The sequence below is a fragment of the Eretmochelys imbricata genome, chromosome 11 (assembly GCF_965152235.1).
Source record: "Eretmochelys imbricata isolate rEreImb1 chromosome 11, rEreImb1.hap1, whole genome shotgun sequence".
Taxonomy (NCBI): domain Eukaryota; kingdom Metazoa; phylum Chordata; order Testudines; family Cheloniidae; genus Eretmochelys; species Eretmochelys imbricata.
The window spans coordinates 28,084,734-28,109,946 of record NC_135582.1 but is presented as its reverse complement, the minus strand read 5'-3'; the positions used below and the strand labels follow the sequence as shown (position 1 = coordinate 28,109,946).

General features: G+C 39.6%; 1 protein-coding gene across 1 annotated transcript in view; it reads left to right on the top strand.

The window, feature by feature from the left end:
* The first annotated feature begins 213 nt into the window (after positions 1-213).
* The window catches only part of NEB (nebulin), a 194,957-nt gene continuing 169,957 nt past the window's right edge, over positions 214-25,213 (top strand). Inside the window, exons 1-18 of the mRNA XM_077830379.1 lie at positions 214-249; positions 2,665-2,709; positions 5,253-5,435; positions 6,865-6,972; positions 7,788-7,892; positions 8,209-8,313; positions 8,398-8,502; positions 9,262-9,366; positions 13,761-13,865; positions 14,060-14,167; positions 15,037-15,153; positions 19,325-19,426; positions 19,510-19,617; positions 19,711-19,815; positions 20,526-20,624; positions 23,276-23,380; positions 24,194-24,301; positions 24,385-24,498. Of these exons, the coding sequence (XP_077686505.1) occupies positions 214-249; positions 2,665-2,709; positions 5,253-5,435; positions 6,865-6,972; positions 7,788-7,892; positions 8,209-8,313; positions 8,398-8,502; positions 9,262-9,366; positions 13,761-13,865; positions 14,060-14,167; positions 15,037-15,153; positions 19,325-19,426; positions 19,510-19,617; positions 19,711-19,815; positions 20,526-20,624; positions 23,276-23,380; positions 24,194-24,301; positions 24,385-24,498 (1,863 nt within the window). The remainder of the gene's footprint in view (positions 250-2,664; positions 2,710-5,252; positions 5,436-6,864; positions 6,973-7,787; positions 7,893-8,208; positions 8,314-8,397; positions 8,503-9,261; positions 9,367-13,760; positions 13,866-14,059; positions 14,168-15,036; positions 15,154-19,324; positions 19,427-19,509; positions 19,618-19,710; positions 19,816-20,525; positions 20,625-23,275; positions 23,381-24,193; positions 24,302-24,384; positions 24,499-25,213) is intronic.

The following is a 25,213-nucleotide window of genomic DNA, read 5'->3' as shown; positions in this document are numbered from 1 at the left end:
GCTTTAATTTTTGTGAGTCGCATGCTAAAGGTCTGCTCCTGACTTGCCAGTAAAATAATGTATTGGTATTAGCAATTGCTACACCATGACACACCCACATAATGGACTTGACTAATAGAGTTTCATAATATTTGAATACTTCAGGCTAATATTATATTTTCATCTGTTATATGACCAGTGCATAGGTGATAGATAGAGGAATACTCTGTGAAAATGGCAGACGACGAGGAGTATGAGGAGGTAGTAGAGGTAAGAGGAAAATCTTCTAACAATGGAGTTACTTGTTTGTGAAATTGTAACAAATTAATGATTTTGAAACTGCATAGCTTGTGTCCAGCTCTATACATAAGCAAACTACTCCCCAGGTTTGGGTATGTGCAGGACCCGTATTTGGTACATTAGGGGGAACAGTGCCATCAATACAGCAGAACCTCTATGGCTGCTGTTCCAGTATCTGTATTCGAATATGGATTGTGACCTTTCCCACCCATTGTAAGGAAGAAATATGAAAGTTCCATAGTGGGGGGCCTTTTGTGAGCCCTATGTGGTCAATACAGATGGATACTCAGTGTAGATATGAGGCCAAATTAAACCCTGGTGTAAGAGCACCAAAATCTACGGAGCTACAGCAGGGTTGAATTTGAGCTCATTTAAGTTCATTGCTTTGTACCTCATTGTAGTGCCATGATTTGAGGAGTCCCCAGCAACTAGGGACACCACAACCTACTATCATGGGTGAATGTCAGTGAAAAAATGACTTTGCTATAAGAAGGTTACACTATATTAATAAATCTGCCCTTAGTTATTAAATGATGTTTATTCCATTAAAATACAGAAGGGCAATTAGAATGGCTTGCATATTGTCCTCTGAGGGGGGGGAAAAACGATAGTGTTTATTTTAGTGACCAATTTTACAACTCTTATCCACACAAGAAATCCTATGGATTTCTCATCTGAGCCAGGATGCCAGGGTTGAGCCTTTAGTGTTGAACACTGTATGTTTCTGATAGTCAGAAGCAGATGTGCTAATTCAATTAGTTACATATCTACATTATATGTCTGAGGAAATAAATGTCACTATTAGTACAGCCCCTATAGATGTATTTTGGAATCTAGCTATAAAAGGAAATAGTTCTCCAAATTGTTATGATTTTCTATATTATTTGCGATTCACCTTGTACGTACTGAATAATATCATCAGTGGTAATTGTACCACTAGTTTTATTGTATTCGTTCTCACTTCCATAATGATCTCCTTTTCTAGGCTGATCGTTATTTATTTTATTTTTGATAAGGTGTCAATTTCCTGTTGTTTTGAATTGTGTGATGTGGCTATGTTTGCCCAGACAGCTCCATTTCCTCCTTCTTTGTTTTTTTAAAAATGTATGCCTATCTCTAACTACATCTCTAGGACAGCCTCAGATGGTTCCACTTTATTAGCTCCCTCCTGAGATAGTCACAGGGGAGCAGTTATAAATAAAACAGCAACAAATGGCATCTGGTATCATTTTGAAGCAGCTTAGTCCTTTCCAAAATCATTAAATCTATAACTCTAGTTTTATATAAATCACATGATTTAAATCTGTGTAATCAACTTGTGCCAGATACTTGTGTTCAAAGACAGCTGAAAATTATTGCTGGAATAAGTGAATATTCTTTTACTCACACAGAGGGCTCAGAGTATACTGGGTATTTCATTTAAGGGATATTTCTCCTACCTCTGGACGTAATCTGTAGAACTGTACTAGTCTACATTCGATATTGTAGCCATTAGTGATTTGCAAAGAATGCAGTTGATCACAGAACCAGATAATAGTTCACTGATTAGTATCTTGAGACTTTGGGAAAAGTGATCAGGTGCACTACGTTGGCACTGAACATGAACTACTCAAAAACATAACTAGATATTAGGCCGCATGAGAGGTAGTGAGCAAAGGACTGAGGCCCTAGAAAGCCTGAGTTTTAATCACAGTTCTTTTAGGGCCTGATCCAAAAGGCCTTTAGATCAGGTGCATACTGATGTGCTGTGTGACCTTGGGAAAAATCACTGTGCATGAGATTTTCAGAGGCACAAATGGCAGGTGGACCCTTAACTAATACTGGAAGTCAATAAGCGTTAGGAGTTTTTTTGAAAATTTCCATCTTCATCCTTTCTTCTCCATTGACTTCAATGCATTGTTACAGGGTCAGAGCAGCTGAGGCTCTGGCCCAGTCCGTCTCATCATTATACAGTCCCATCTGTATAAATGGGTACAGTAAAATGGAGAGGGCTGTTGTGACGTTTGATTATAGTGACCATCATCCAAGGTTTTGGAAAATCCTGGTTTCTTTGATATTGACTCTCTCTATTGCTTTGTGCAAGTCATTTAATCTCACTGACTCTGTAAAATGGACATAATAATTAACAATCTTTATCACCTACCTGACAAGAATTTTAATTAGTTAGTGTTTGCAAACTGCTAATAATAATTATTATTAAAAATGAGCTGATCCTCAGAGCTCTGCCAGGGATCGAAAAGAGGCTCCTGCATGTCTGAACCACAACTACATCCCCCCAAAATTGAGTTTGAAAGCAGTGTTCGTTATTGCTTCAAAGAGATAAGGGAGGCATTTTGCTGTGCTGCATGATCTTGAGAAATGATGAGGTTTGTCCTCTGTTTATAGTATTACATCGAAGAGACTGTCATTGAGGAGGGTGAACCAATGGAGGTAAAGGATTGTATGAGATTGCATGTGGAGCAAATGTACATGTTGTTAATGCAAAGCACCAAATGCACCAAAGCACCAAACCATTCTGTGTTTTGAGGGTTATTTCACCATTCTGACTGCATAAATATCAGCTGAAATAGGTGAAGATTACTTCCCAAATCAGGCCCTTGTAAATTAAACAGAAGTCCCTTGAGGATAGGATAAGCACCTTCAGTTCACTAAGGGCACTCAGTATCTCTCAAAGTTGGGCCATGGATTACATAAACAGGAAACATGGGCTAGTGTATACTCTAATATATCCTATGTACTTCAGCCTATTCTGAAGACAAGTACAGAAGGATTCCTCCTGAAATCTATTATGTTTACATGTCAGTTCTATTCTCTTTCATTTTGTATGACCTCAGTCACAAGAAAAGTGATTGTTTCCATGTTTTTCATGTTTCAGTTATTGAGATGTAGTGCCCCCAGGAAGTTATAACAGTAATTTGAAATTGCAATTAGGCCATTCATATGGATACTCCAACTCAGAGCTTTTCAAGGTGAAATACTCCTCATAGTTTGCGGCTATCGAGATGCACAGCCTTATAGTTTTATTCTGTGGGTAAAGTGTTTCCTTCTGAACAAAGAGTCCTGTCACAAAATCTTTCTTGAATCCTTGTGCCAGTAAAATGCCCATTGACGAAATAGGATATTTTACTAAGTAATTCAGGACTACCCCTGCAAAAAAAGGCCATGTCATGCCATTTGTTTTTTAAGATGAACTACCCAGTGAAATCAATGGCCAGAAATTATTCAAAATAAGCAATGGTGCAACAGCTAGTTCTATATCTCACTTACCGGATTTGCATTACATTAAATAAAAAACTACCATCATTAAATAGAAAATTACTCATTATAGGCACTATAGCCTTTCTAATTAATGTGATTAGATTTTGTTCTGTCATCTGTATGCATATTCTGTGGTGTATTAATGCCCTGTAACCCCATGGGTTATAATATGAAAGAGGAAAACTCACTGTACTTTCAGAATCAAGCATTTTTTCTGCTCGTTTTCTTTGAAGAGGCTGTGATTTAGGCACTTGTTAAGACTATTCACTGGCGCATGTAACTTTTTTCTAGTGTGAAGGTTTTACTGCCTAAGGGCCAAACTTTATAAGCTCTTCAGGGCAAGTACCATATCTTATAGCTGTCTGCAAAGTGCTATGTACGTTTATGGCATAACCCCCCACACCCCCAAAAATAGAAGTTAATAGGAGTCAACTTCAGTTGAATTGTTATTTGGCCCTAATGTTAATAGGTAACAAGAAACAGTATGTACTTTTTTTCATGGTATTATCACCACATGCATGCATTTAGGGTTCTCCAGTGCCATTTAATCACAGAAAAGGTGCCATTACTTTCCTCAGTGATTAGAAATGAATGGATATGGACTAACCTGTTGCAACACTCAAGCAAATAACAATGTATTGGAACATTATTAGTGAAATACAACTAGTCCCCACAGAATAAATAAATGTAAGCATTGCCAACGTTTTCTTCTTTAGCTAATGCTCAATATATTTGCTATTCTATGTCATATTAATGCAAATAGCTGTCAAGAAATCTGAGCTGCATTCATTCCCTTTCGAAGGCTTTCCTTTTTTTAGCAAATCTATTATGAACCAAGACTTGGTGCTTCCTTATCCATGCAGTTTTGAAACCATTTTATTTTTGTAAGTTATAATAACCATTTCTTTTAGTGTTTTTAATTAAAATCTTACTTGTATTAAAACCATTGCCTACAGCATGAACAAATATATAGATTGTTAAAAGGAAATTGAGTCTCTTTCCAACTGAGCTTTTGCCACTGCTTATATATATATATAGTCTCTTCTGTGATTATGATCTGACTATCCACATCAGGACATGCAGGTTAGTAGAAAAACTGGATTCTGAACATACATTCAGTCATCTAGTGAATCTTATAGTTATTGTGAAGATCTGAAGGGTTTAGTCATGTTTATTTTCCTATCTCAATTTCTTTCCTCTTTTTGGGGGAGGATATTCCTTTTGAAGTCTGATATATCCCTTTGATCTACATTCAGATCTCCCAGTGACATCAACAGGAGCGGTGAATGTGTGGATATGTGTCCCCTCCAATACTCCCAATATAGCCCTCAGAGCATTTCTACACTTTGGGCCTATCTGTCATCCATCTACCCTCAAGGTTCCCTCTGACGTCAGTGGGAGGATACGCATGTGGAATGATGGCAGCAGAATGCCCTCCAGACTCCAGACCTGCTGGATAAAAACTAGAGAAGCTTGATTTAGAAATTGGCTAATCTGAAGAGTCTTCACACTGCCTGCTTGGATGATACGTAATAGGCACACTGGGCAATCCCAGTAGGAAAAGTGGCCCACATTGTAACTCAGTTCCCACTGTGGGGGGTTCCGGAGTGGGAATTAAATGCCATTTTAACAGATAGGAGAGTGAAAAAGTCCTTGCAGCAAAATTATAGCTTATAATTAAAAATCCCATAAATACATATTGTCCATGTTTCCAGGTGATCACGGAAACCACCACCACCACCACCAGAGGAACTACTGGCCCCAGAGGCACCTCAGGAACCATTGAGCAAGCTGCACCTCCAGTCAGAAAGAGGGTGAAAAAGATAAAAGTGGATTCATCTAAGTTTATGACCCCTTATCTGCAACACAGTCATAAAATGCAGGATCTGTTCAGTGAGGTAAACTCTTACACGTGTGTCTTCCTGTTTTTCTTTAAGAGCCCCACAATTAAATATAGACATCATAGCAAACCCTAATATCACTGTAATATCCTCTTCTGTATTTCCTTTCTCATCCTTGTTGATTACTGATATTTACAGTGAAAGAGGAGTTTACTTCATTGCCTGAGTCACTCACTGTTATGGTAGTGAATCATAATGTCACAAAAAGTGGCTTGAGGTCTAGTGGTTATAACAGATATCTGAGAGCCAGGATTCCTGATGTCCATTCCTAGCTCTCTCACTGACTCTTTGTGTTCTGCTGGGAAATTTATTTAACCTTTCTCTGCCTCAGTTTACACACCTCAGTTGGAATAATAATTAAAGATAGGTCTGAGTTGTGAACTTACCCAAAGCTCAAGCATGATTGGTTTGTTTGTTCTTCATTTTTGACCAACTGTAGGCAGAGGGCCAAGCTGCAAAGTCCAGATCTGGATCCAAACTTTCCCAAAAGCTTGAATAAAGTGGTTCCAATCTGGGGTGCCACTTCATGCCCAGCTCTAAGAACATAAGTGTTGTGAGGCACAATTAATGCCTATGAAGTGTTTTTACATTCTAAAATGGGAAAAGAAGTGTAGAAAAAAATGAATGGTAATGTGATGGAAGTGATAACCTATTCAGCAACTTGACTATCGCAAACAGTTTAAGTGGGGACTACCAAAGGGCCTGAGAGACTGCCCAACTCAAAGTGAAAATTAGTGGGAGTTGGGTGCCACAGGCCTCTTTGTAAAGCCCAGCTTTTATTTATTAAATTCCATATGCCTGATCCTGATCTCATTGAAGTCATTGGGAGCTTTGCCATTGAAACCAATGGGAACAGGATCAGGTCACATAGATTTTCAGCATATCTAAGCAGGTACATTCGTTATACTATTTTAAAAATATTTGTGTCATATTAATATTGTAAAGCCATAGAAAACCTGGTACAAATTCTGTTCTTCTTTCCACCTGTGCAGCCCCGTTGACTTCAATGGGATTACACAGGTATAAATAAAAGCACAGCTTAAGCCATTGTGTTTTCAGGTATCTGAACACAATTTTGTTAGCTAAGTGATTTTTTTATAGAATAATTGTTATGATAGCAAAACCAAACTCCCTAATGGGCCTAACGTGTCATATCTGGGTGATCTGAAGGGAGCTCAAGAGGACAAACGGACTATAATATTTGTTACAGTGTACCAGATCCCCAGATGGTATAAATCAGCACACCTCCTTCGACTCCAATGGGACCCAGTTGACTTCAATGAAGCTATGCTGATTTACGCTATTTGATGAGCTTGGCCCAGTGTTGCTAACCCAGTGAAGATAAACATTGATTACTGCTCTATCTAAAGCTTCTCTGGAACTTTGGGAGTTTGTCTGAGTAAAGTTCAGTCTTGTTTTCTTTCAGAACAAATACAAACAGCAGTTTGAAAAAGAAAAAGGAAAGCCATATGCTAGCACAGCTGATACCCCAGAACTTCGGAGAATTAAAAAAGCGCAAGATCAGCTCAGTGAGGTATGTGCTAGGCCTGATAAATCAAATGAGATATAAATTGGTAAGGGGCTGCATCTCCTGGGTTACATGGTTTAACTATTGCCAGAGATGCAGTAACCATATAAATAATGTTATGCAATCCCGTCTGGAAGCTTAGCAGAAACATTGCCACGGTTTCTGGTGCAGGAAATCCAGACTCAATGACAAGCTTAGAAGTCTAGAATTCAGTTTGGGATTTAGGCCTTTCAGCAAGGAAGGAGAGATAATGGTCCTTGATCAGCTGGATGATAATTCCAGGTGGCTGTGGCCAGAAGGGGTTAGAAAAACTTTTATCTGAAGTTAAAAATAGGATTCTGGGAAAATGCTGATGAAGTATAAAGCACTGAATTAAATACCACTGCTGACAACATCCTGTCATTGTTCTGCATGTGGAATTCCTGTTGAAGTCAATGGAAATATTGCCTGAATCCTGCAAAATCGGACCTTTCAAAATATGCTTAAACACTTCTTTTCATATAACCACATAAACAGCTGCCCTTAATAGACCTTGCTAATGTGCTCTGAAAGGTACTTATTTGCATTGTTGTAGTCCCATTTCAAGTAGATCTACGTTAACACAAACTAGGTACCTTTTAGGGAATGTCTACACTGCAATTAAAAACCCATGGCTGGCCTGTGTCAGCTGACTCGGGCTTGCAGGGCTCATGTTAAGGGGCTGTTTAATTGCAATATAGATGTTTGGGCTTGGGACCCTGCAAGGAGGGAGGGTCCTAGAGCTCAGATGTTTTCTTGATAAATACTTCTCCCAATTAATTGTTTGGCATGTCTTGATCTAGGTTAAATATCGTATGGCTGGTGATGTTGCAAAGACTGTTTGTCACGTTGATGAAAAAGCAAAGGATATAGAACATGCAAAGAAGGTGTCGCAGCAAGTGAGCAAGGTAAGAGTGTGAGTGACTCTGTGAGATGGTTGTGGACATCAGTGGCAGCAAGCTGTGAGTAAAGTGTGTAGGCCAGAGCCCTAGGAATGATTGTATCAAAATTTCAAAGTAACATAGGAAGATAATTAGCAGAGAAACAACTGAGCAAGAGAGAAAAGTGTTATAATCAGAAATGCTCCTCACTGAGGTAGTCAATGGGTTTTCTTCGTTAGAGACCTTTTCTTCCTTAATATTTTGAAAAAGCTGGCTATGTATGAACACATTTTAGTGCTTTCTGACGAGCACAGTTAACCAACATGCTGGTCTTTCTGTCCAGGTTTTATACAAACAGAACTGGGAGGAGAATAAGGATAAGTACCTTCTTCCCCCCGATGCTCCAGAGCTTGTGCAGGCAATAAAAAATACGGCAATGTTCAGTAAGGTAAGAGCAGCTTCTGCTCTGGGGCAGTGTAGTGCATGTATCATTCCAAGTAATTACTTCCTGACACTTTTTTCTCTCTTTAAGAAACTGTACACAGAAGATTGGGAGCAAGACAAAACATTATTCTACCCATACAATGACAGTCCAGAGTTGAGGAGAGTAGCACAGGCCCAAAAGGCTCTTAGTGATGTAAGTAGCAATGCCTAATTGCCCATTTCAATAGCGTGCTGTCACATTGATTTACCTCTATAGACTTCTCAGTAGATTTGCATTGGCATAAAACCACTATAAGGGAGTAGAGAATCAGTCCCAAGCTGCAGTGTGGATATTTATGAAAATGGTAGTGATATGTCTGTTGAAAAGCACTGAGTGCACTGAATGTTTATAAAGTCTGAAGAGACTAGAGATTCAGAGTTGCGTTCAGAAGAATTAATGTAATCAAACCGTTATTGGCCCAATCTTCTAGGATGCTGTTTTCAATGAGACATGAGAGTGTTTAACATCTCTCAGGAGACAATGAGAACTTTTCAGGATTGGACCTATACACCCAATTCTCCCAGGTGTAAAACAGGGATAACAATACTTCCCTACTTCACAGGAATGGTTTAATTCATTAATGTTTATAGACGCACTTGGAGAACTGAGTACCTCCTTGGTTAAGGAGCTATATAAGAGATGTCGGTGGATGTTGAGGGCATTCAGCACCTCACTGGATCAGGTCTCTGAAATCCAAACTATTAATGTATTTCAAAAGTCCGCTAGCAGGTTAGTAATTTCTCTCTTTCTTTAAGAACGCTGTAGTAGTTACACTGATTGAGAGAGTTTATTTTGCAGCAGTGGAAATGACTGCTTCTGTTAATGGAAGCGTTAGAGAGGTCAGGAGTAAATGTTCGGTTGTTTATTTAAACAGGCAGTTCCTGTAAATGTTTACCCCTTGCGTTATTTCAGATTGTTTACAAAAAGGGGCATGATGAACGAAAATCTAAATACACTTCTCTGCCAGATCCACCTGATGTGGAGCTTGCCAAGAAAGTGACTAAGCAGCGCAGTGATGTGAGTATACTAGTATACTGCACAGCTTTCTCCCAACTAGACAGCTTGCTTAAGGATTTGGAAAGGCAGAATCATTTAAGTGCATATACATTACATACAGGCTGGGTTCAAGAAAGGAATGAATGAATGAATAAATAAATTAATAAATAAGCAAAAAGATCAGTCCTCACAAGGGGATCTATGTTTGCCACCTAGTCTTCCATGATGACTGTCAGGTTTTCTTTTCCCTCCTCATCTTTTTCAGTTCCCATATTCACCCCCCTTCTTCTTTCCTCTCTCTCTCTCTCTCTCTCTCACTCACACACACACACCCCTCTCTACCTCTCTCTCTCCCCCTTCCTCAATCCCCTCATTCTCCTTCTTTTTCTGTTCTCTCCACCCTCTTTGTACTAGGGGGTACACTACAGAAGGTCATAATGATCAATATGACACTATGTTGCTTGTTTAAATTCAAATAGCAAAGTGTTTGGGTGTATGGGTACATTTTTGATTATATAATATTTTCTAAGGAGTCCATAATTTGCTCTCAAGGAACACATTTATTTTTCTAGTAGGACTGGATAATTGATCTTTGATTATGAAATGCAACTGTGGGATCGTAAAAGTGAACAAGCTGTACTCATGTTGTAGAATATATTTAAATATGAATTTCAATGCCAAATTATTATACACATTATAAAGGGTCCTTCATTCCAAACATTCTCAGGTTCACAGATCTCAGTTAGAGGAAAAGTTTGGCAAACAAGATGTCTTCAGTGTGATTTTGTACATTGAATTAGCTAATGGCAACAAGCAGTGAATCCTTAGGGCGCGATTAACAAAGGCCCTGGCACCAGTCATCTCCAGTCTATGTTTTGGTATAGTTAGAGTAAATCAGTACCAAAGAATGCAGGAGATGGGATGGAATATAGAGAGATAAAAGTTCAGCTAAATAAATGGATCTAAGTCATGTAGACTGCTACGTTAGAAGTAGGTTTTAACTCAGTTCAGAATGTGACTGTGGCTAAAGAGTAGGTGATATGTGATCATATTGCTTTGTACTAGTAATTCACTATAGCACAGTGTTAAGGAATCACAATTATTGACCCTTGAGGTTGAAAAACCATTGATGAACATAGTGATGAGCTTAGCTATGAGCAGAGAGAAAATATTTTATTTGGAGAAAATTTCTCAGATAGCTGAAGGACCTTACTTCTCAACCTTATTCGTATGTAGCTCAAAAGATAAATGCGTGGCAAAAAGACCTTATCGTGGAACCAGCAGGAACTAACTGATCACTGTATAAAGCTAATGAAATATGAGTAGCAGTCAGCAGGCTATATGTAGTTCATGGCAGTGAAAACAAGAGCATTTTGTTAGAATTGTTTTACATAGCCAGTCTCTATGAGTGGCATAAGAACAGAAGCAGCATGGAAGTGCTCAGATTTTCTGGAACATGCAAATAAACTGGAATATCAAAATGCAGCCTGAAGCATGATGGCACCAAGTCAAAACCTTTGCACTGCATCCATTAGGAAACATAGGAACTAGACTGGAGCAGACAATAGTTTATTTCTGATGAGCGTAAGTACAAGCTGATAGTAATCATATGCACCATGTAAAGGGAGTGCAAACCCTGCATAAATCTGCATGGTCCACTTTGGTTCAGTGACATGTTATGTCTGCAGTAGCAGGAAATTCTAGTTGAGTCAGTAGGGGAAAATGCGTGTGTTAGTGAGAAGTCATGGATAGTAGTTCACAACTGAAGCTGCCTCAGTGAAGAGCATATACAAGCTGCAGAAAATGAGAGAGCTTGTTATTAAAAGAGATAATTTGATTCACTGAGTAAGCTTTGAAACAAGCGGAGGTGGAATTTTGGCTTGTGAAATTAGCTTCCTTAATAGAATAACACATTGTTTTAGAAATAGGTAAATCAGACTATTAAATCTAATGTAGATGAAAGGTATCCTAAAACACTGTTCAAGAGGGAGGGGAGCAGGATTTGGCAATGATTGAACAATTTAATTCATATTGCCAATGATTCTTGTCTAAATTATAAACAGCTACACATTTTCCAAGCATGGTGCTCGTTGTCCAGTGAACTGTGATGACGATTTTGGGTGAGAGAGGGAGAGATCCATATATTCTATGTCTAGGATTTTCAAAGTAGCCTGAGGTAGATTTCCTTGGGCACTTTGGAAAATTTCAGCTTGTGTATCCTAGAATCTAAATTAGATTAAACCAAAGGGATCTGCGTCAGTATTCTCCCATGGAGGAGAAAACCAACAGCAAGCGACCTCCATATTGGTGAGAATATTGTTGAATCTAAGATTTATTTCAGCTAATCAGCTGAAAAGGAGTTATCAAGAAGGAATTAGGCGTTAACCAAGCAATGGAATAATTAAGCCAAAACATCCATGACAATAGCAGGTAAAATGGATTTGCGGCTCTTGAAAAACTTGAAGAAATTTTTAAAAATAGCTCAACAGTTTGGAAAACAAACATGTAAGGCAAAAATAAAAGGCTGTTCCAGAGAAATTACTATATTTTATTTTATTTTATTTTATTTTATTTCAGTTCATTATAGCAGGATTATAGCCAAACCTGAGCCATTCTTCCCAAACCTGAGCCATTCTTTTTAGGTGACAAATCTGAGGAACTGTCCCAGATTGAGGTGTCATTAGAGGAGGTTTGGGAACAAACTGATAAATTAAACAGTAATAAGTCACCAGGACCAGATGGTATTCACCCAAGAGTTCTGAAGGAACTCAAATGTGAAATTGCAGAACTACTAACTGTAGTCTGTAACCTATCATTTAAATCAGCTTCTGTACCACATGATTGGAGGATAGCTAATGTGATGCCAATTTTTAAAAAGGGCTCCAGAGGTGGTCCAGGCAATTACAGGCCAGTAAGCCTGACTTCAGTACCGTACAAACTGGTTGAAACTATAGTAAAGAACAGAATTGTCAGACACACAGATGAACATAATTTGTTGGGGAAGAATCAACATGGTTTTTGTAGAAGGAAATCATGACTCACCAATCTACTAGAATTTTTTGAAGGGGTCAACAATCATGTGGACGAGGGGGACCCAGTTGATATAGTGTACTTAGATTTTCAAAAAGCCTTTGACAAGGTCCCTCACCAAAGGCTCTTAAGCAAAGTAAGCTGTCATGGAATAAGAGGGATGGTCCTCTCATGGATTGGTAACTGGTTAAAAGATAGGAAACAAAGGGTAGGAATTAATGGTCAGTTTTCAGAATGGAGAGAGGTAAATAGTGATGTCCTCCAGGGGTCTGTACTGGGACCAGTACTATTCAACATATTCATAAATGATCTGGAAAAAGGGGTAAACAGTGAGGTGGCAAAATTTGCAGACAATACAAAACTACTCAAGATAGTTAAGTCCAAAGCAGACTACAAAGAGATCTTGCAAAACTGGGTGACTGGGCAATGAAATGGCAGATGAAATTCAATGTGGATAAATGCGAAGTATGCACATTGGAAAACATAATCCCAACTGTACATATAAAATGATGGGGTCTACATTAGCTGTTACCACTCAAGAAAAAGATCTTGGAGTCATTGTGGATAGTTCTCTGAAAACATCACTCAATGTGCAGCAGCAGTCCAAAAAGCTAACAGAATGTTGGGAATCATTAAGAAAGGGATAGAAAATAAGACGGAAAATATCATATTGTCTCTATATGAATCTATGGTGTACCCACATCTTGAATACTGCATGCAGATGTGGTCACCCCATCTCAAAGAAAATATATTGGAATTGGAAAAGGTTCAGAAAAGGGCAACAAAAATCATTAGGGGTATGGAACAGCTTCCCTATGAGGAGAGGTTAATAAGACTGGGACTTTTCAGCTAGGAAAAGAGATGACTGGGCAGGTGGGTCGGGGAGAAATATGATCGAGGTCTATAAAATCATGACTGGTGTGGAGAAAGTAAATAAGGAAGTGTTATTTACTCCTTCTCCATAACACAAGAACTAGGGTCACCAAACGAAATTAATAGGCAGCAGATTTAAAACAAACAAAAGGAAGTATTTCTTTACACAATGCATAGTCAACCTGTGGAACTCTTTGCCAGAGGATGTTGTGAAGGCCAAGACTATAACAGGGTTCAAAAAAGAACTAGATATATTCATGGAGAATAGGTCCATAAATGGCTATTAGCTAGGATGGGCAGAGATAGTGGCACTAGCGTCCATTTGCCAGAAACTGGGAATGGGTGACACGGGATGGATCACTTGATTACCTGTTCTGTTCATTCCCTCTGGGGCATCTGGTATTGGCCACTATTGGAAGACAGGATACTGGGCTAGATGGACCTTTGGTCTGACTCAGTATGGCCGTTCTTATGTTCTTATGATTAACATACATTATTTCATTTTATTATAGTTTAAGTACCATGAAGATTATGAAAACAAGATCAAAGGCAAGTGGAGTCAAACTCCTTGCTATGAAGTTGCAGTTGCAAGGATGAATGCTGATAATTTCAGTACGGTAAGAGAGTTATTTAGACACTGGGCCAAATGTATGTTTGTATCCTGTGTTTTTATCAACCCTGTAGTGCCTGATATATTTTTTCTGCTTTGTTTATAGTACTTCTCTTTTTCTATTTAAGCTATATTATGGATGACTATTTTGCAATGGTAGTGTATTTGATATATTTTGTTCTCTTTTTCCGTTGCTTACAGAGAAAATACCAGGAAGACTATGAGCTCATGAAAGACCAGATCTACTTTATGCAAACTGAAACTCCAGAGTACCAGGCTAATAAGCGAGTTGGAATTGCTGCCAGTAAAGTAAGTTAAGAATTCCCCCATTTACTTAGTTTGGTTCCACTTCTGCCAAACTTCAGATGACTCCAAATTATATTCAAGAACTTCAGCTGTAAAGTCCCTTTGATACAGAACTTTCTTCCTTGTTCTGTCTGAGACTTCTATTATGGGCCAGATCCTCAGCTGATGTAAATCAGTATAGTTCCATTGACTTCAACGGAGCTATACAACTCACACCAGCTGAGGATCTGGCCCAATATTTCCCTTTTCAAGGCACTTCCTAGATCAGTGATTCTCAACCTTTTCTGGTTGACAATCCCTATTCAATGTCCAAACTTTTGTGATCCCCTTACAGTTATTATAAAAATAAGACTAAAAGTGTATCAATGATAACAATGATACATCTATATAATTTATTTGTGCTTGTATTTCAAGAGGTTGCTGGAGAATACTTGACTTTGAAAGGTAAAGGTGGGGGAATGAGAGGAGGGAATAAGATTTTCTTTGCTTTAGATTGTAATACATTTTACAATGCCTGACAATCTCCCCTGATTGTATTTTGTGGCGCTGCTGGAAGTATGACCCACTGGTTTAGAAATATGGCCTTGGATATGTATATATATGTTTATGGATTATCCAGGGCAATAAGGATTTGACTTTGGAGATTGTCTATTAGATGGTGCAAAGCTTCTTGGGATGCACTGAATGAGACCTACTACATAAGAACAGTTGGCATTCTGTGGAATGCTATATTCATTATAAAGCAACAGCTTAGTTGCTTAGAAATTATGCCCTTTCTCTGATATTCACTTGGTTTCCCAGAGCAGACCTTCTAAAAAAGAGCACTTTAACCAAGAAGACAGTCCAAATATACATTTATTTAATTTCTATAGGTGAAATATAAAGAAGACTATGAAAAGAGCAAAGCTATTGCAGATTATAATGTACTTCCTGCTACAGAGAATCCATTGCTGAAACAGCTAAAAGTTTCAGGAAAGCAGCTGAGTGATGTAAGTACCATAAAAGTTTAGTTTGAATATTTCAGCTATATGATATAAACCAAGCCCATCAGTTCTTAACAGTATGGGTTCTTGGGGGCAGGGAATGTCTTTTTGTTCTGTGTTAGCACAGCGGGGTCCTGGTCCATGACTAGGTCTCTTAGGACATGCAGTAATACAAATAAATAATAATAATTAATAATCTTCACTGAAGCCTCTTAGTATTTGCAGTTTGCCACATGAACCTTTGTTTACTGTGAGATACACCCACCCAGTCTAACAATACTAACCCTTTAAGAGATAAAGATGGAGGTTTTGTCTAGTTGACTGTTCTCTAATGTCTCTGTGTCATTGTCAGCTGTTACAACAGTTTTCAGAGTAGCAGCCGTGTTAGTCTGTATCCGCAAAAAGAACAGGAGTACTTGTGGCACCTTAAAGACTAACAAATTTATTAGAGCATAAGTTTTCGTGGGCTAGAGCCCACTTCCTCAGATGCGTAGAATGGAACATATAGTAAGATATATAAAGTTGGAAGTTACCATACAAACTGTGAGAGGCTAAGTAGTTAAAATGAGCTATTATCAGCAGGAGAAAAAAACTTTTGTAGTGATAATCAAGATGGCCCATTTAGACAGTTGACAAGAAGGTGTGAGGATACTTAACTTAAGGAAATAGATTTAATACGTGTAATGACCCAGCCACTCCCAGTCTCTATTCAAACCCAAGTTAACGGTATCTAGTTTGCATATTAATTCAAGCTCAGCAGTTTCTTGTTGGAGTCTGTTTTTGAAGGTTTCTGTTGCAAAATTGCCACCCTTAAATCTTTTACTGAGTGGCCAGAGAGGTTGAAGTGTTCTCCTACCGGTTTTTGAATGTTATGATTCCTGATGTCAGATTTGTGTCCATTTATTCTCACACCTTCTTGTCAACTGTCTAAATGGACCATCTTGATTATCACTACAAATTTTTTTTTCTCCTGCTGATAATAGCTCATCTTAACTAAGCCTCTCACGGTTTGTCTGGTAACTTCCAACTTATCTGTATGTATATATGTATGTATATAATATCTTAATATATGTTCCATTCTATGCATCCTATGAAGTGGGCTGTAGCCCATGAAAGCTTATGCTCTAATAAATTTGTTAGCCTCTAAGGTGCCATAAGTACTCCTGTTCTTGTTACAACAGTATTTGTGATGGTGTTACAGATCAGAAAGCCGTATCCATTCCCCAACAGTGGGACAGAACTTTCATTTGGTGTCTGATGAAGTTAAAAGAAGTAGAATTCTCACATGCTCACATGCATAGTTCCCTTCAGTGATGTAATGATTCTTCAGTTTTACGGAGTGGGGGAAAATGTGCGTCTCCTTTCTTTCTCTAACCCCGTTCCTCTCACCTCTGTGTCTGTCTTGCCAAGTCCAAGAGTAGGTAAACATTTTAGCGCTCGGGGTGAACAATCATATCTGCACCTCTTAGATGCGGGGGGAGGGGGGTGAGCACGCAGGGTCATGTGCCCCCCCCGTTTCTGCCTCTCATTTAGCAAAGAGGTTTTCAAATTGTGGGGCATGCCTCCCTAGGGGGATGTGCCCCACAATTTGAAAACTGTCACCTCCTGCCAGGACCTGGCAGATCAGAAGCGGGTGGGAGCCGCCTGGTCCATTCAGGCCCCTGGCTCTATGTGCTCTGGGTGCTGGGGCCCTAGCTGGCTGCCTGGCAGCCCTCCCTGCCCTTCTCCCCAAGCCGTCTGCCTCTGCACAGCTGCGTGCTCCCCAGGCAAGCCAGGAGGCACAGCTCCGAGCAGTTCCCCTGACATGCTCTTGCCTCTGCCCCGAAGGAGCCTGGTGCTGGCCAGCAGCACCCTATAGAGTCAGCCCCTGCCCTTGGAGCCTGGCTGTCATGAGAGGCTCCCCGAGGTGCTCCCTGGAGTACTCATCCACCTTGGGCACCTGCCTCTCAGCAGCATGGTCACATCCCGCTTCGGACCTGCCATTGCAGCTGGGTCACTCTCCCCCCCACTCCCCCTGCACAGAGCAGAACCACCCTTTGCTCCCCTTGACTGCCCTACTCCAGTCCCATGGCTGCCAGGCTCATGGTTGCACAGCTCGAACTCTGAGTTTGGCCACGTGAGCCTAGTCCCCAGCCCAGGCATTGGGGGCAGGTGGCTGCTGGCAGGGTGGACTCACACCCGTCAACTCTGGAAACCAAGGCTGTGAGAAATAGAGGACACTGCTGGGGGGAAGGGGAGGAGGCACTGGAGGAGGTTTTTGGGGGGTGTTGTATGGGTGTCTGTGTACTGGGAGGGATACTTGCGGGGTGTTGAAGGTGGTATTTGGAGAGTAGTGGAGGGGGTTACCTGTGGCAGGGGTACCCACTGAAGGTGGGTTGCCAATGTTGGGGGGAATGGGCTGGCTTAATGGGGGAGACCCAGCTGCTGCTCCTGCTGAGGGGATGCTGCACGCGTGGTTCCTGCTCCCCCCCCATTCCCCTTCTCTTCCCCATCTCATCTCTCTTCCCCACTGTCCCCTGACCCTATTCACCTCCCACCACTCCCACCCCCCCCTCCCCCAGCTCCATTCTCCTATCCTCTTCTCTTCCCCCTGCCCTATCCCATCCCCCTTCTTCCCCACTGCCTCTTCCTCCCCCACCTCATTCGCCCTCCCCCATGTCTCCCACTCTCCCCACTTTTCTCTGACCCCCCCGCCCCCCACGGGCACTCACCGTGGTACAGAAGACAGAATGGTGGCTGTATAGAGTGCCAGCACACACAGAAGGGGAAGCTGACCCGCACTAGGAGGTGGCGTCCAGCTGCAGAGGCAGCGAGCACCTGGCAGGGGAAGCAGCTCCAGAAACCCACTCCGCTCCCAGCCTGGGCCTCTGTCTGGGAAGGGCAATGTCCCCCCCCAAATTATGCCCATGGACTCCGACTGATGTTGCCAGGCCCAATCCTGCGGGGAGGGGGGCTGACACCATGGGGTCCAATCCTGGGCTGCCTCATTTTTGTGCCCCAACTAGCACGGCGCCCTGGGCGGCTGCCCCCTTGCCCTGCCCTAGTTATGACTCTGTCAAGAGTTGAAAAATTATGAGTCAGCCCCTCCCCCCCAAATCAAGAGACAGGCTTAAAAATCAAGAGATATGTTAAAAAATAAATATATTTTGGGTGCTTTTTATTTGCTTGCTGGTTTTTGAGCCTTTAGGGAACTCTTAAGTCATGTTTTCAAGCTTTTCTCTCCAATCATGAGGAGCTGAAGTTTATTTTTTTTTAAAAAAAAGCAGCAGCGATTCTCACCTAATCATGTGCTTGGGGCTTTATGAAAAGCACCAATTGCCATGGCACTTGTGATAAAATTGTGAGAGATTTGGTAATACTGTAGTCTGCCCCTGTCTCCTAATTGTTGAAAGGGATTCTAGGTAGATTCTATCTGTCCTAGTTTAACATGTTTAATAAAAATTATTCTTCAGAAGCAGAACTGCTGCATAAATTGACTTGTGCTTAATGACCTGCAAAGTAAATCTGAAAATAAAATAGCCTTAACAATAGGTTGTCTCCCTGCTGTTCCCCCTCTTGCTTTATATCCTCAGCATTTTCACCAGAGACAGGGATGTACCAAAACCCAGGATCTGAACACTATGACCTTTGGAAAAGTTTGGCTCTGGAATTAGATCTGAACTTTGCATCTGCCCCTTATATTTATAATGGACTGAAACCCTAGAGCCTATCATGTGGACATTTCAGCAAAACATAGATCCAGATCCAGACTTTGCAGCTCAATCCCAGCTCTGCTTTTTACATTAGCAGATTATTGCCTTGTCAAGCTGATGGCTTGCTTTTATTTCTTAGTGTCATTTCAAAATGTTAGTTGGAGGCTTTAGTCAGAGTAAAAAGAAAAGGAGTACTTGTGGCACCTTAGAGACTAACAAATTTATTTGAGCATAAGCTTTTGTGAGCTACAGCTCACTTCATCGGATGCATTCAGTGGAAAATGCATCCGATGAAGTGAGCTGTAGCTCATGAAAGCTTATGCTCAAATAAATTGGTTAATCTCTAAGGTGCCACAAGTACTCCTTTTCTTTTTGCGAATACAGACTAACACGGCTGCTACTCTGAAGTTTAGTCAGAGTATCACTTATGCTGGTGGAAATTCAGCGAAATCTTCTGTATTACCTGACTTTATTTTCTTTTGCAGAAATTATACAAGGAAGCCTATGAGAAGTCAAAAGCAACAAGCATTAATTATTGTGACACTCCAAAGTTTCAAATGGATAATGTTCTGAAAAAATTCAGTGATGTAAGTACTGTTGTAATTGTTCCTGTATTTCAGACCTGACTTTCTCAGTTATATATATTTATAAATATGTGATTTTTCCACAGATTAAATATAAGGATGCATATCAAAAGAATATTTTGGGTCATTATGTAGGCAGCTATGAGAACCCATATTATACACACTACATGAATGTTGCAGCTATGAATAGTGATGTAAGTATGACAGTGTTTGTGTTGATTTCACCATACTCTCATTGCCAGGCAAGATCACTATGCTTACAATCTAATGTCATTTTTATTCCCTAGAAAAATTACAGAGCAGATTATGAGGAGGACAAGACAAAATGCTACTTCCCTCAAACCATAACTCAAGAGTATGAAGCTATAAAGAAATTAGAGCAGTGCAAAGATGTAAGTATTTGGCAATAATTGCTGAAAGAAAACCAGTTAGTTGTAGAAGGGACTCACCCAAAGTCCATGAAAGTCAATTGAAAGATTACTATTGACTTCCATGTGTTTTGGATTAGGTGCTATGTGATTTTTAAAGGCCACAGTCATATGTATTGTTTTCAGTAGTTTCTTGTGACACCTAGTGGTCAGGATGTGCTTAGCCTATTTTTTCAGAGAGATGTAACCACAGAAGGCTGCTGCTCTGTTCTATGTAGCATTTTTCACATTAAATGTTCTAAAACACAACTTTGCCCTCAGTTTTCTAATTTTTTATAGAATAAATCAGAATGAGACCCACTGGATCAGACTATAGGTGTCATGTACACCTTGTATGTGGTAGATTGCAGGGCTGTTATTAGCAGGTCAGGCTTCTGTTCCAGATATGGACTGGCTACAGAGCTTCCTTTCAAGAGAGATACACAAGATGTGTTCACTATAAGATCCTTTAATGCACACCCCAGCTCTGGCTGTGACCAGCTCTGGTAAATTACGTTACTCATGGCACCACATAGTGGCTAATTATTATCATACAGTTTTACATCCCATTACAATATGTATCATTATTGGGGGCACAGTTAGTATTTAGTAATGCAATATTACAGTATCTTATTTGATAGCAAACTTTATTTATATGTGTGTATTTGAAACATATTTTATTATTATTCCTCCAGAATACTTACAAAAAACATCCTGATCAAATCAAATTTACACAAGTGACCGATTCTCCAGTACAAGTTCAAGTACAGATCAATACCAAGCAGCTGAGTGAAGTAAGTAGCCTGACAAATTAAGCAAAACATAACAAATCACATTTTCATGCTGATTTATGTAAAATATTTCAACGACACTTCTCTGACTTCCTCTTGTGACAGCTATGCTGTAATAGATCCAGTACAGGTCAATGAGGTTACAGTAATAAAATATAGATAATGGCCTGAGTCTCAAATTCAGATCAAGATTCAGATTTCAAATCCTCCTCAAAGCTGTGTTGTCTGATCTGGAGTTTTGGATCTAGCCCATATTTACCCTGTGTTCTGTTACCTCTGTATTTGTCGTATAGCTGTAAGCAACTGATTGTTGTCAACCAGAATGTACTAAAATTATTTACAGTTGTTCTACCAAGGTGTCTGGTTGGCTTCAAATGTTGTTTAATAATAAATTCTGCTAAGTGGATTAAGAGGGCTAACAGAGGGAAAAAGCAAAAATGCAAATGTCAAAGTATCTACAGGTTTCAGAGTAGCAGCTGCGTTAGTCTGTATTCGCAAAAAGAAAAGGAGTACTTGTTAGTCTCTAAGGTGCCACAAGTACTCCTTTTCTTTTTGCAAAGTATCTACAGTAATTTCTTTGATACCCAGTGGATATCAAAACGGTCAGCTCCCGTTATAGTCAGAAATAACATCAGGCCAATATAATGAGACAAAAGAACTGTTTTAGGACCAGTTCTACCCTCATTTACCTCCCACTGAAGTCCATGGGATTTACATTTGTGAAAGTGAGGGCAGAGTTTGGCCCTTTTGGCCTGATACTGCAAAGCGCTGAGCACTTCTTGAAAGATATTGAGTGCCCACAGTTAATATTGACTTCCATGGAAGCTGAGGGTATTCAGCACTTTGAGGTCTCTTATTCCAGAATAGCTAAACACAGTCTCCCGCCTACCCCTTCATATCGAGTCTGTTACCAATATTGACATTATGGGATCCTATAAGAAAGCACTCATTCATAAAACCCACTTGGAACAGTGGACCAATTAATCTGGTCCAACTGTCCTTCAACAAAACCTAACTGGCCAAATGAGGGCTTCCTCTGCATAGATGTTCCAGTGCATAGAAAGGGTGCTTAAAAATCTTTTGACAGACTAGTCAGCTACTTCTTGTGGTATTGAAAGGATCTGGGAAAATAACTTGAACCTCCAACTAGAACCTTCACAATGGAGGTCTGTATGGATGAACATGGTACCAGGTACTTGCTCATCAGTTTTAGCTCAGACATCACTCTTCATCGTGTGCCAGCTGTATGGCCCTCAGACAGAATAAACCAAGGTGGATTAACAGAATTGCTTGTTGGTCATGTCAAAAAGACATTGGTACTTTTTAGCATGTGTTCTGTAGAGAGGCAGTGTTTTCTAGTGGATAAAGTACTGGACTGGGACTCAGGAGCTCTGGGTTATATTCCTGGCTTTGCCCCTGGCCTGCTGGGTGACCATGGACATGTCACTTTCCCTCTCTATGTCTCAGTTTCTCCATCTGTATAATGGGAATAATAATCCTACCTCTTTTGTAAAGTGCTTTGAAATGTGTGGATGAAAAGTACTGTATTAGAGATAGGTGTTGTTACATGTCAAATGTGTTTCTGTTATATTTTGTCACACTTACTTCAAGAAAAAACAAGGAAATTCTTCTGTGTCCAGGAAAAAAGGACAGTTCATGTGGGATTGGTCCCATATCATTTATTTGTTCATTAACAATGATCACAAACAATTGATTTATACTGCTAGGTCCTGACTGAAAGTCCACGGAAGTCAATGGAAAAGGCCCATAATTCTGCTGTATTTATTTTTGCAACAGAGAATTGTGGACACTTAAAATAATGACATAAATGTAACAGAATACTCATAAAATGACATATTAAACATATTAGACTGATTAACTTTTTGCTTTACAAAATTCAGTGAATTTAGTGCTTGTAAGAGCAAAGAACTAGTTAGATCCAGACATCTCGAGGTCAAGCATTATGCAAGCTTCTATATATATATTTCTGCCAACGCATCCCAATCCTGAAATATAACACCTGTGCTATTCTAGTCCTGGATCTCAACTGAACAAACACTCCCAACTGAGTGGGATTTAGTGCACAGACAGGAACCAGGATGAGATCATCAGTCTCATTTTCACTTGTGACTTAATTAAGTTTGGAATCTATTTCTCCATAGGGGAAAGGCTAGTGCATTTACACACTGGGTTTTCTACCTTCTTGCCTTTCTACTTGATATGCAAAAATAAACATCTGTTTCAGAAATGTTACTTAACTAGAACTGAGCTGAATTACTGATAACAAATGTAACTGTTTCAGACCTGGAAAAGGATTCTTATTCTGAAAGAAAAAAATTCTGGCCTAGCTGTTTAACTTGCATTAGTGAGTGCACTAAAGACAGAGAACTAACGTGTCAACTGGTGTAAACTGGCATAGTTCCATTGAAATCAGTGGGACTATGATGATGAATAAAAGCTGAGGTTTTGGCTCATAGAGTGAGGATATATCTCAAATTCAGATAAGCAAAAAACAGGAAAAACAGAATATTGTAAAACTTTGTGAAATTTGATCTGAAACAAAAATTTACCCTCTTGCTTACCTCTTTTATTAACCAATGACTGTGACCCCTGGGCTGTACCTTTCTTTTCTGACTATTTCTGATTGTTTTCAGTTGAATTATAAAGCTAAACACGAAAGTGAGAAATTCAAATGCCACATGCCACCAGATGCTCCATTATTCCTCCAGTCCAGAGTCAATGCATATAATCTGAGTGATGTAAGTATTAATGTAACACCTTCCTGTAGATGACATGAAACAAAGCACTTATACTTGCACCTGGAGTAAGAACTCTAAATAATACTGATGACAAGAATAAATATTAGGAGATATGAAAAAACTCCAGATAACTAATAAATTTTCTTTTTCTATCTCACACACACATGCACATTGAAACATATCAAAATATAGAGATAGAGATATTTATAGATAATATCACTATTATTAATATAGTTAATAGTAGTAGACTAGGTAAAAAGTGGAGAGAATGGTTCCGATTCTCATTCACATGAAGACCATGTTATACAACTCTGGCACTTATGATATGTGTTCCATAGCACCCATTAGAACCACTTGTGGATCAGGTCCCCACTGAGCTGTACAAAATGAGAACAAAAAGGCAGTCCCTGACCAAGGAGCTTACAATCTAAATATAAGACAAGAGGCAACAGCTAGATACAGACAGAGGGAGGAACACAAGTGAACAATGAGATACTATTGGTCAGCATGATGGGCAGAGGTCACAGTTCACCAGCAGCCTAACCATTGTCAGTATAAAATGGATGGCCTTAAAGTGGAAATCAGTTCTCTTTACACCCACTTCAGGGCACTTCTACAAGGGTGCAAAATAGTCTTTGTGTAAAAGAGAATTAAGCTTCAAAAGGCTGATATGATAAACTGGGTTTAAATTAATGTTCTAAACAATCAACATGTTAATTAGAAGTCCAAAATATTGACAGTAATTGTTATTTTATCCTCTAATTGATGGATTAGTATTTGATGTCATATCTTCATTTATTTTCATATCTGCAGAACTGGTACAAGTATGACTGGGAGAGGTCTAAAGCGAAGAAATTTGAAATCAAAGTTGATGCAATTCCACTTCTTGCAGCTAAAGCGCACAGTAAAATTGCAAGTGATGTAAGTATGAAATATGAATGTAGCCACAGTAGTTTAGTTGTAAATGTGAAGCGTAGTTTCACATATTCGTTCTCACTGTGCAGGTAGCATACAAGAAAGACTACGAACTAAGTAAAGGGAAAATGATTGGAGCCCTGAGCATTCATGATGATCCCAAGATGTTACATTCTGCAAAGGTGGCCAAACAGCAGAGTGATGTAAGTGTCTTTATAATAATCTCTTTTATTGTTGTTGTTTATTCATTTATATACTGTGTGCTAGGCCTTTTATAGACATATAAGAGACAAAAGCTCAGCTCTGAGGCACTTACGGGCTAATTAGAAAATGTAAAGGTAGGTGGCTCTTCTCCAACCCTCCCCATGCACCAGCTGTTTGTGTCTCATGCAGAACCCTTATTCTGCATGCAGTGCTGTGATACCACCTACACTCTGACACAGCTGATGGTGTCTGGTCCCTCCCCACCATATAGCATCCCTGAGAGTCCTCAGTATGCAGTCGCAATTTACTAGGGGTGAAATTCTATTTGTGTAACAGATTAATAAGGTGTGTGTCATATCCCTCTCTACTGGGTAATACATATGAAGGATAACAGGCTACTACTGCTGCCAGCTAATGGAATTTCTCCTTTAGCTCAAGTGCTAAAGGTCTGTACTCTGGTGTTGGACACTTTTGGCTTAAATCTGTCTGACAGCTAATGGTGGAGTCATTACATTTGCCTATATCTCATAACAGTAGTTTCAAAATATAGATTAATGACAGCAAATTATTTACCATTTCATATCGGAGGAACTGCTTTAAAAATAATATTTTGTGCCTTATAATTCCATCTGTTTTTAATACATCTAATGGAGTTAGCAGATATTGAACTTATTTAAAACATTTGATGTTGCCAGGAGGTAGCTTTCTTCTGAA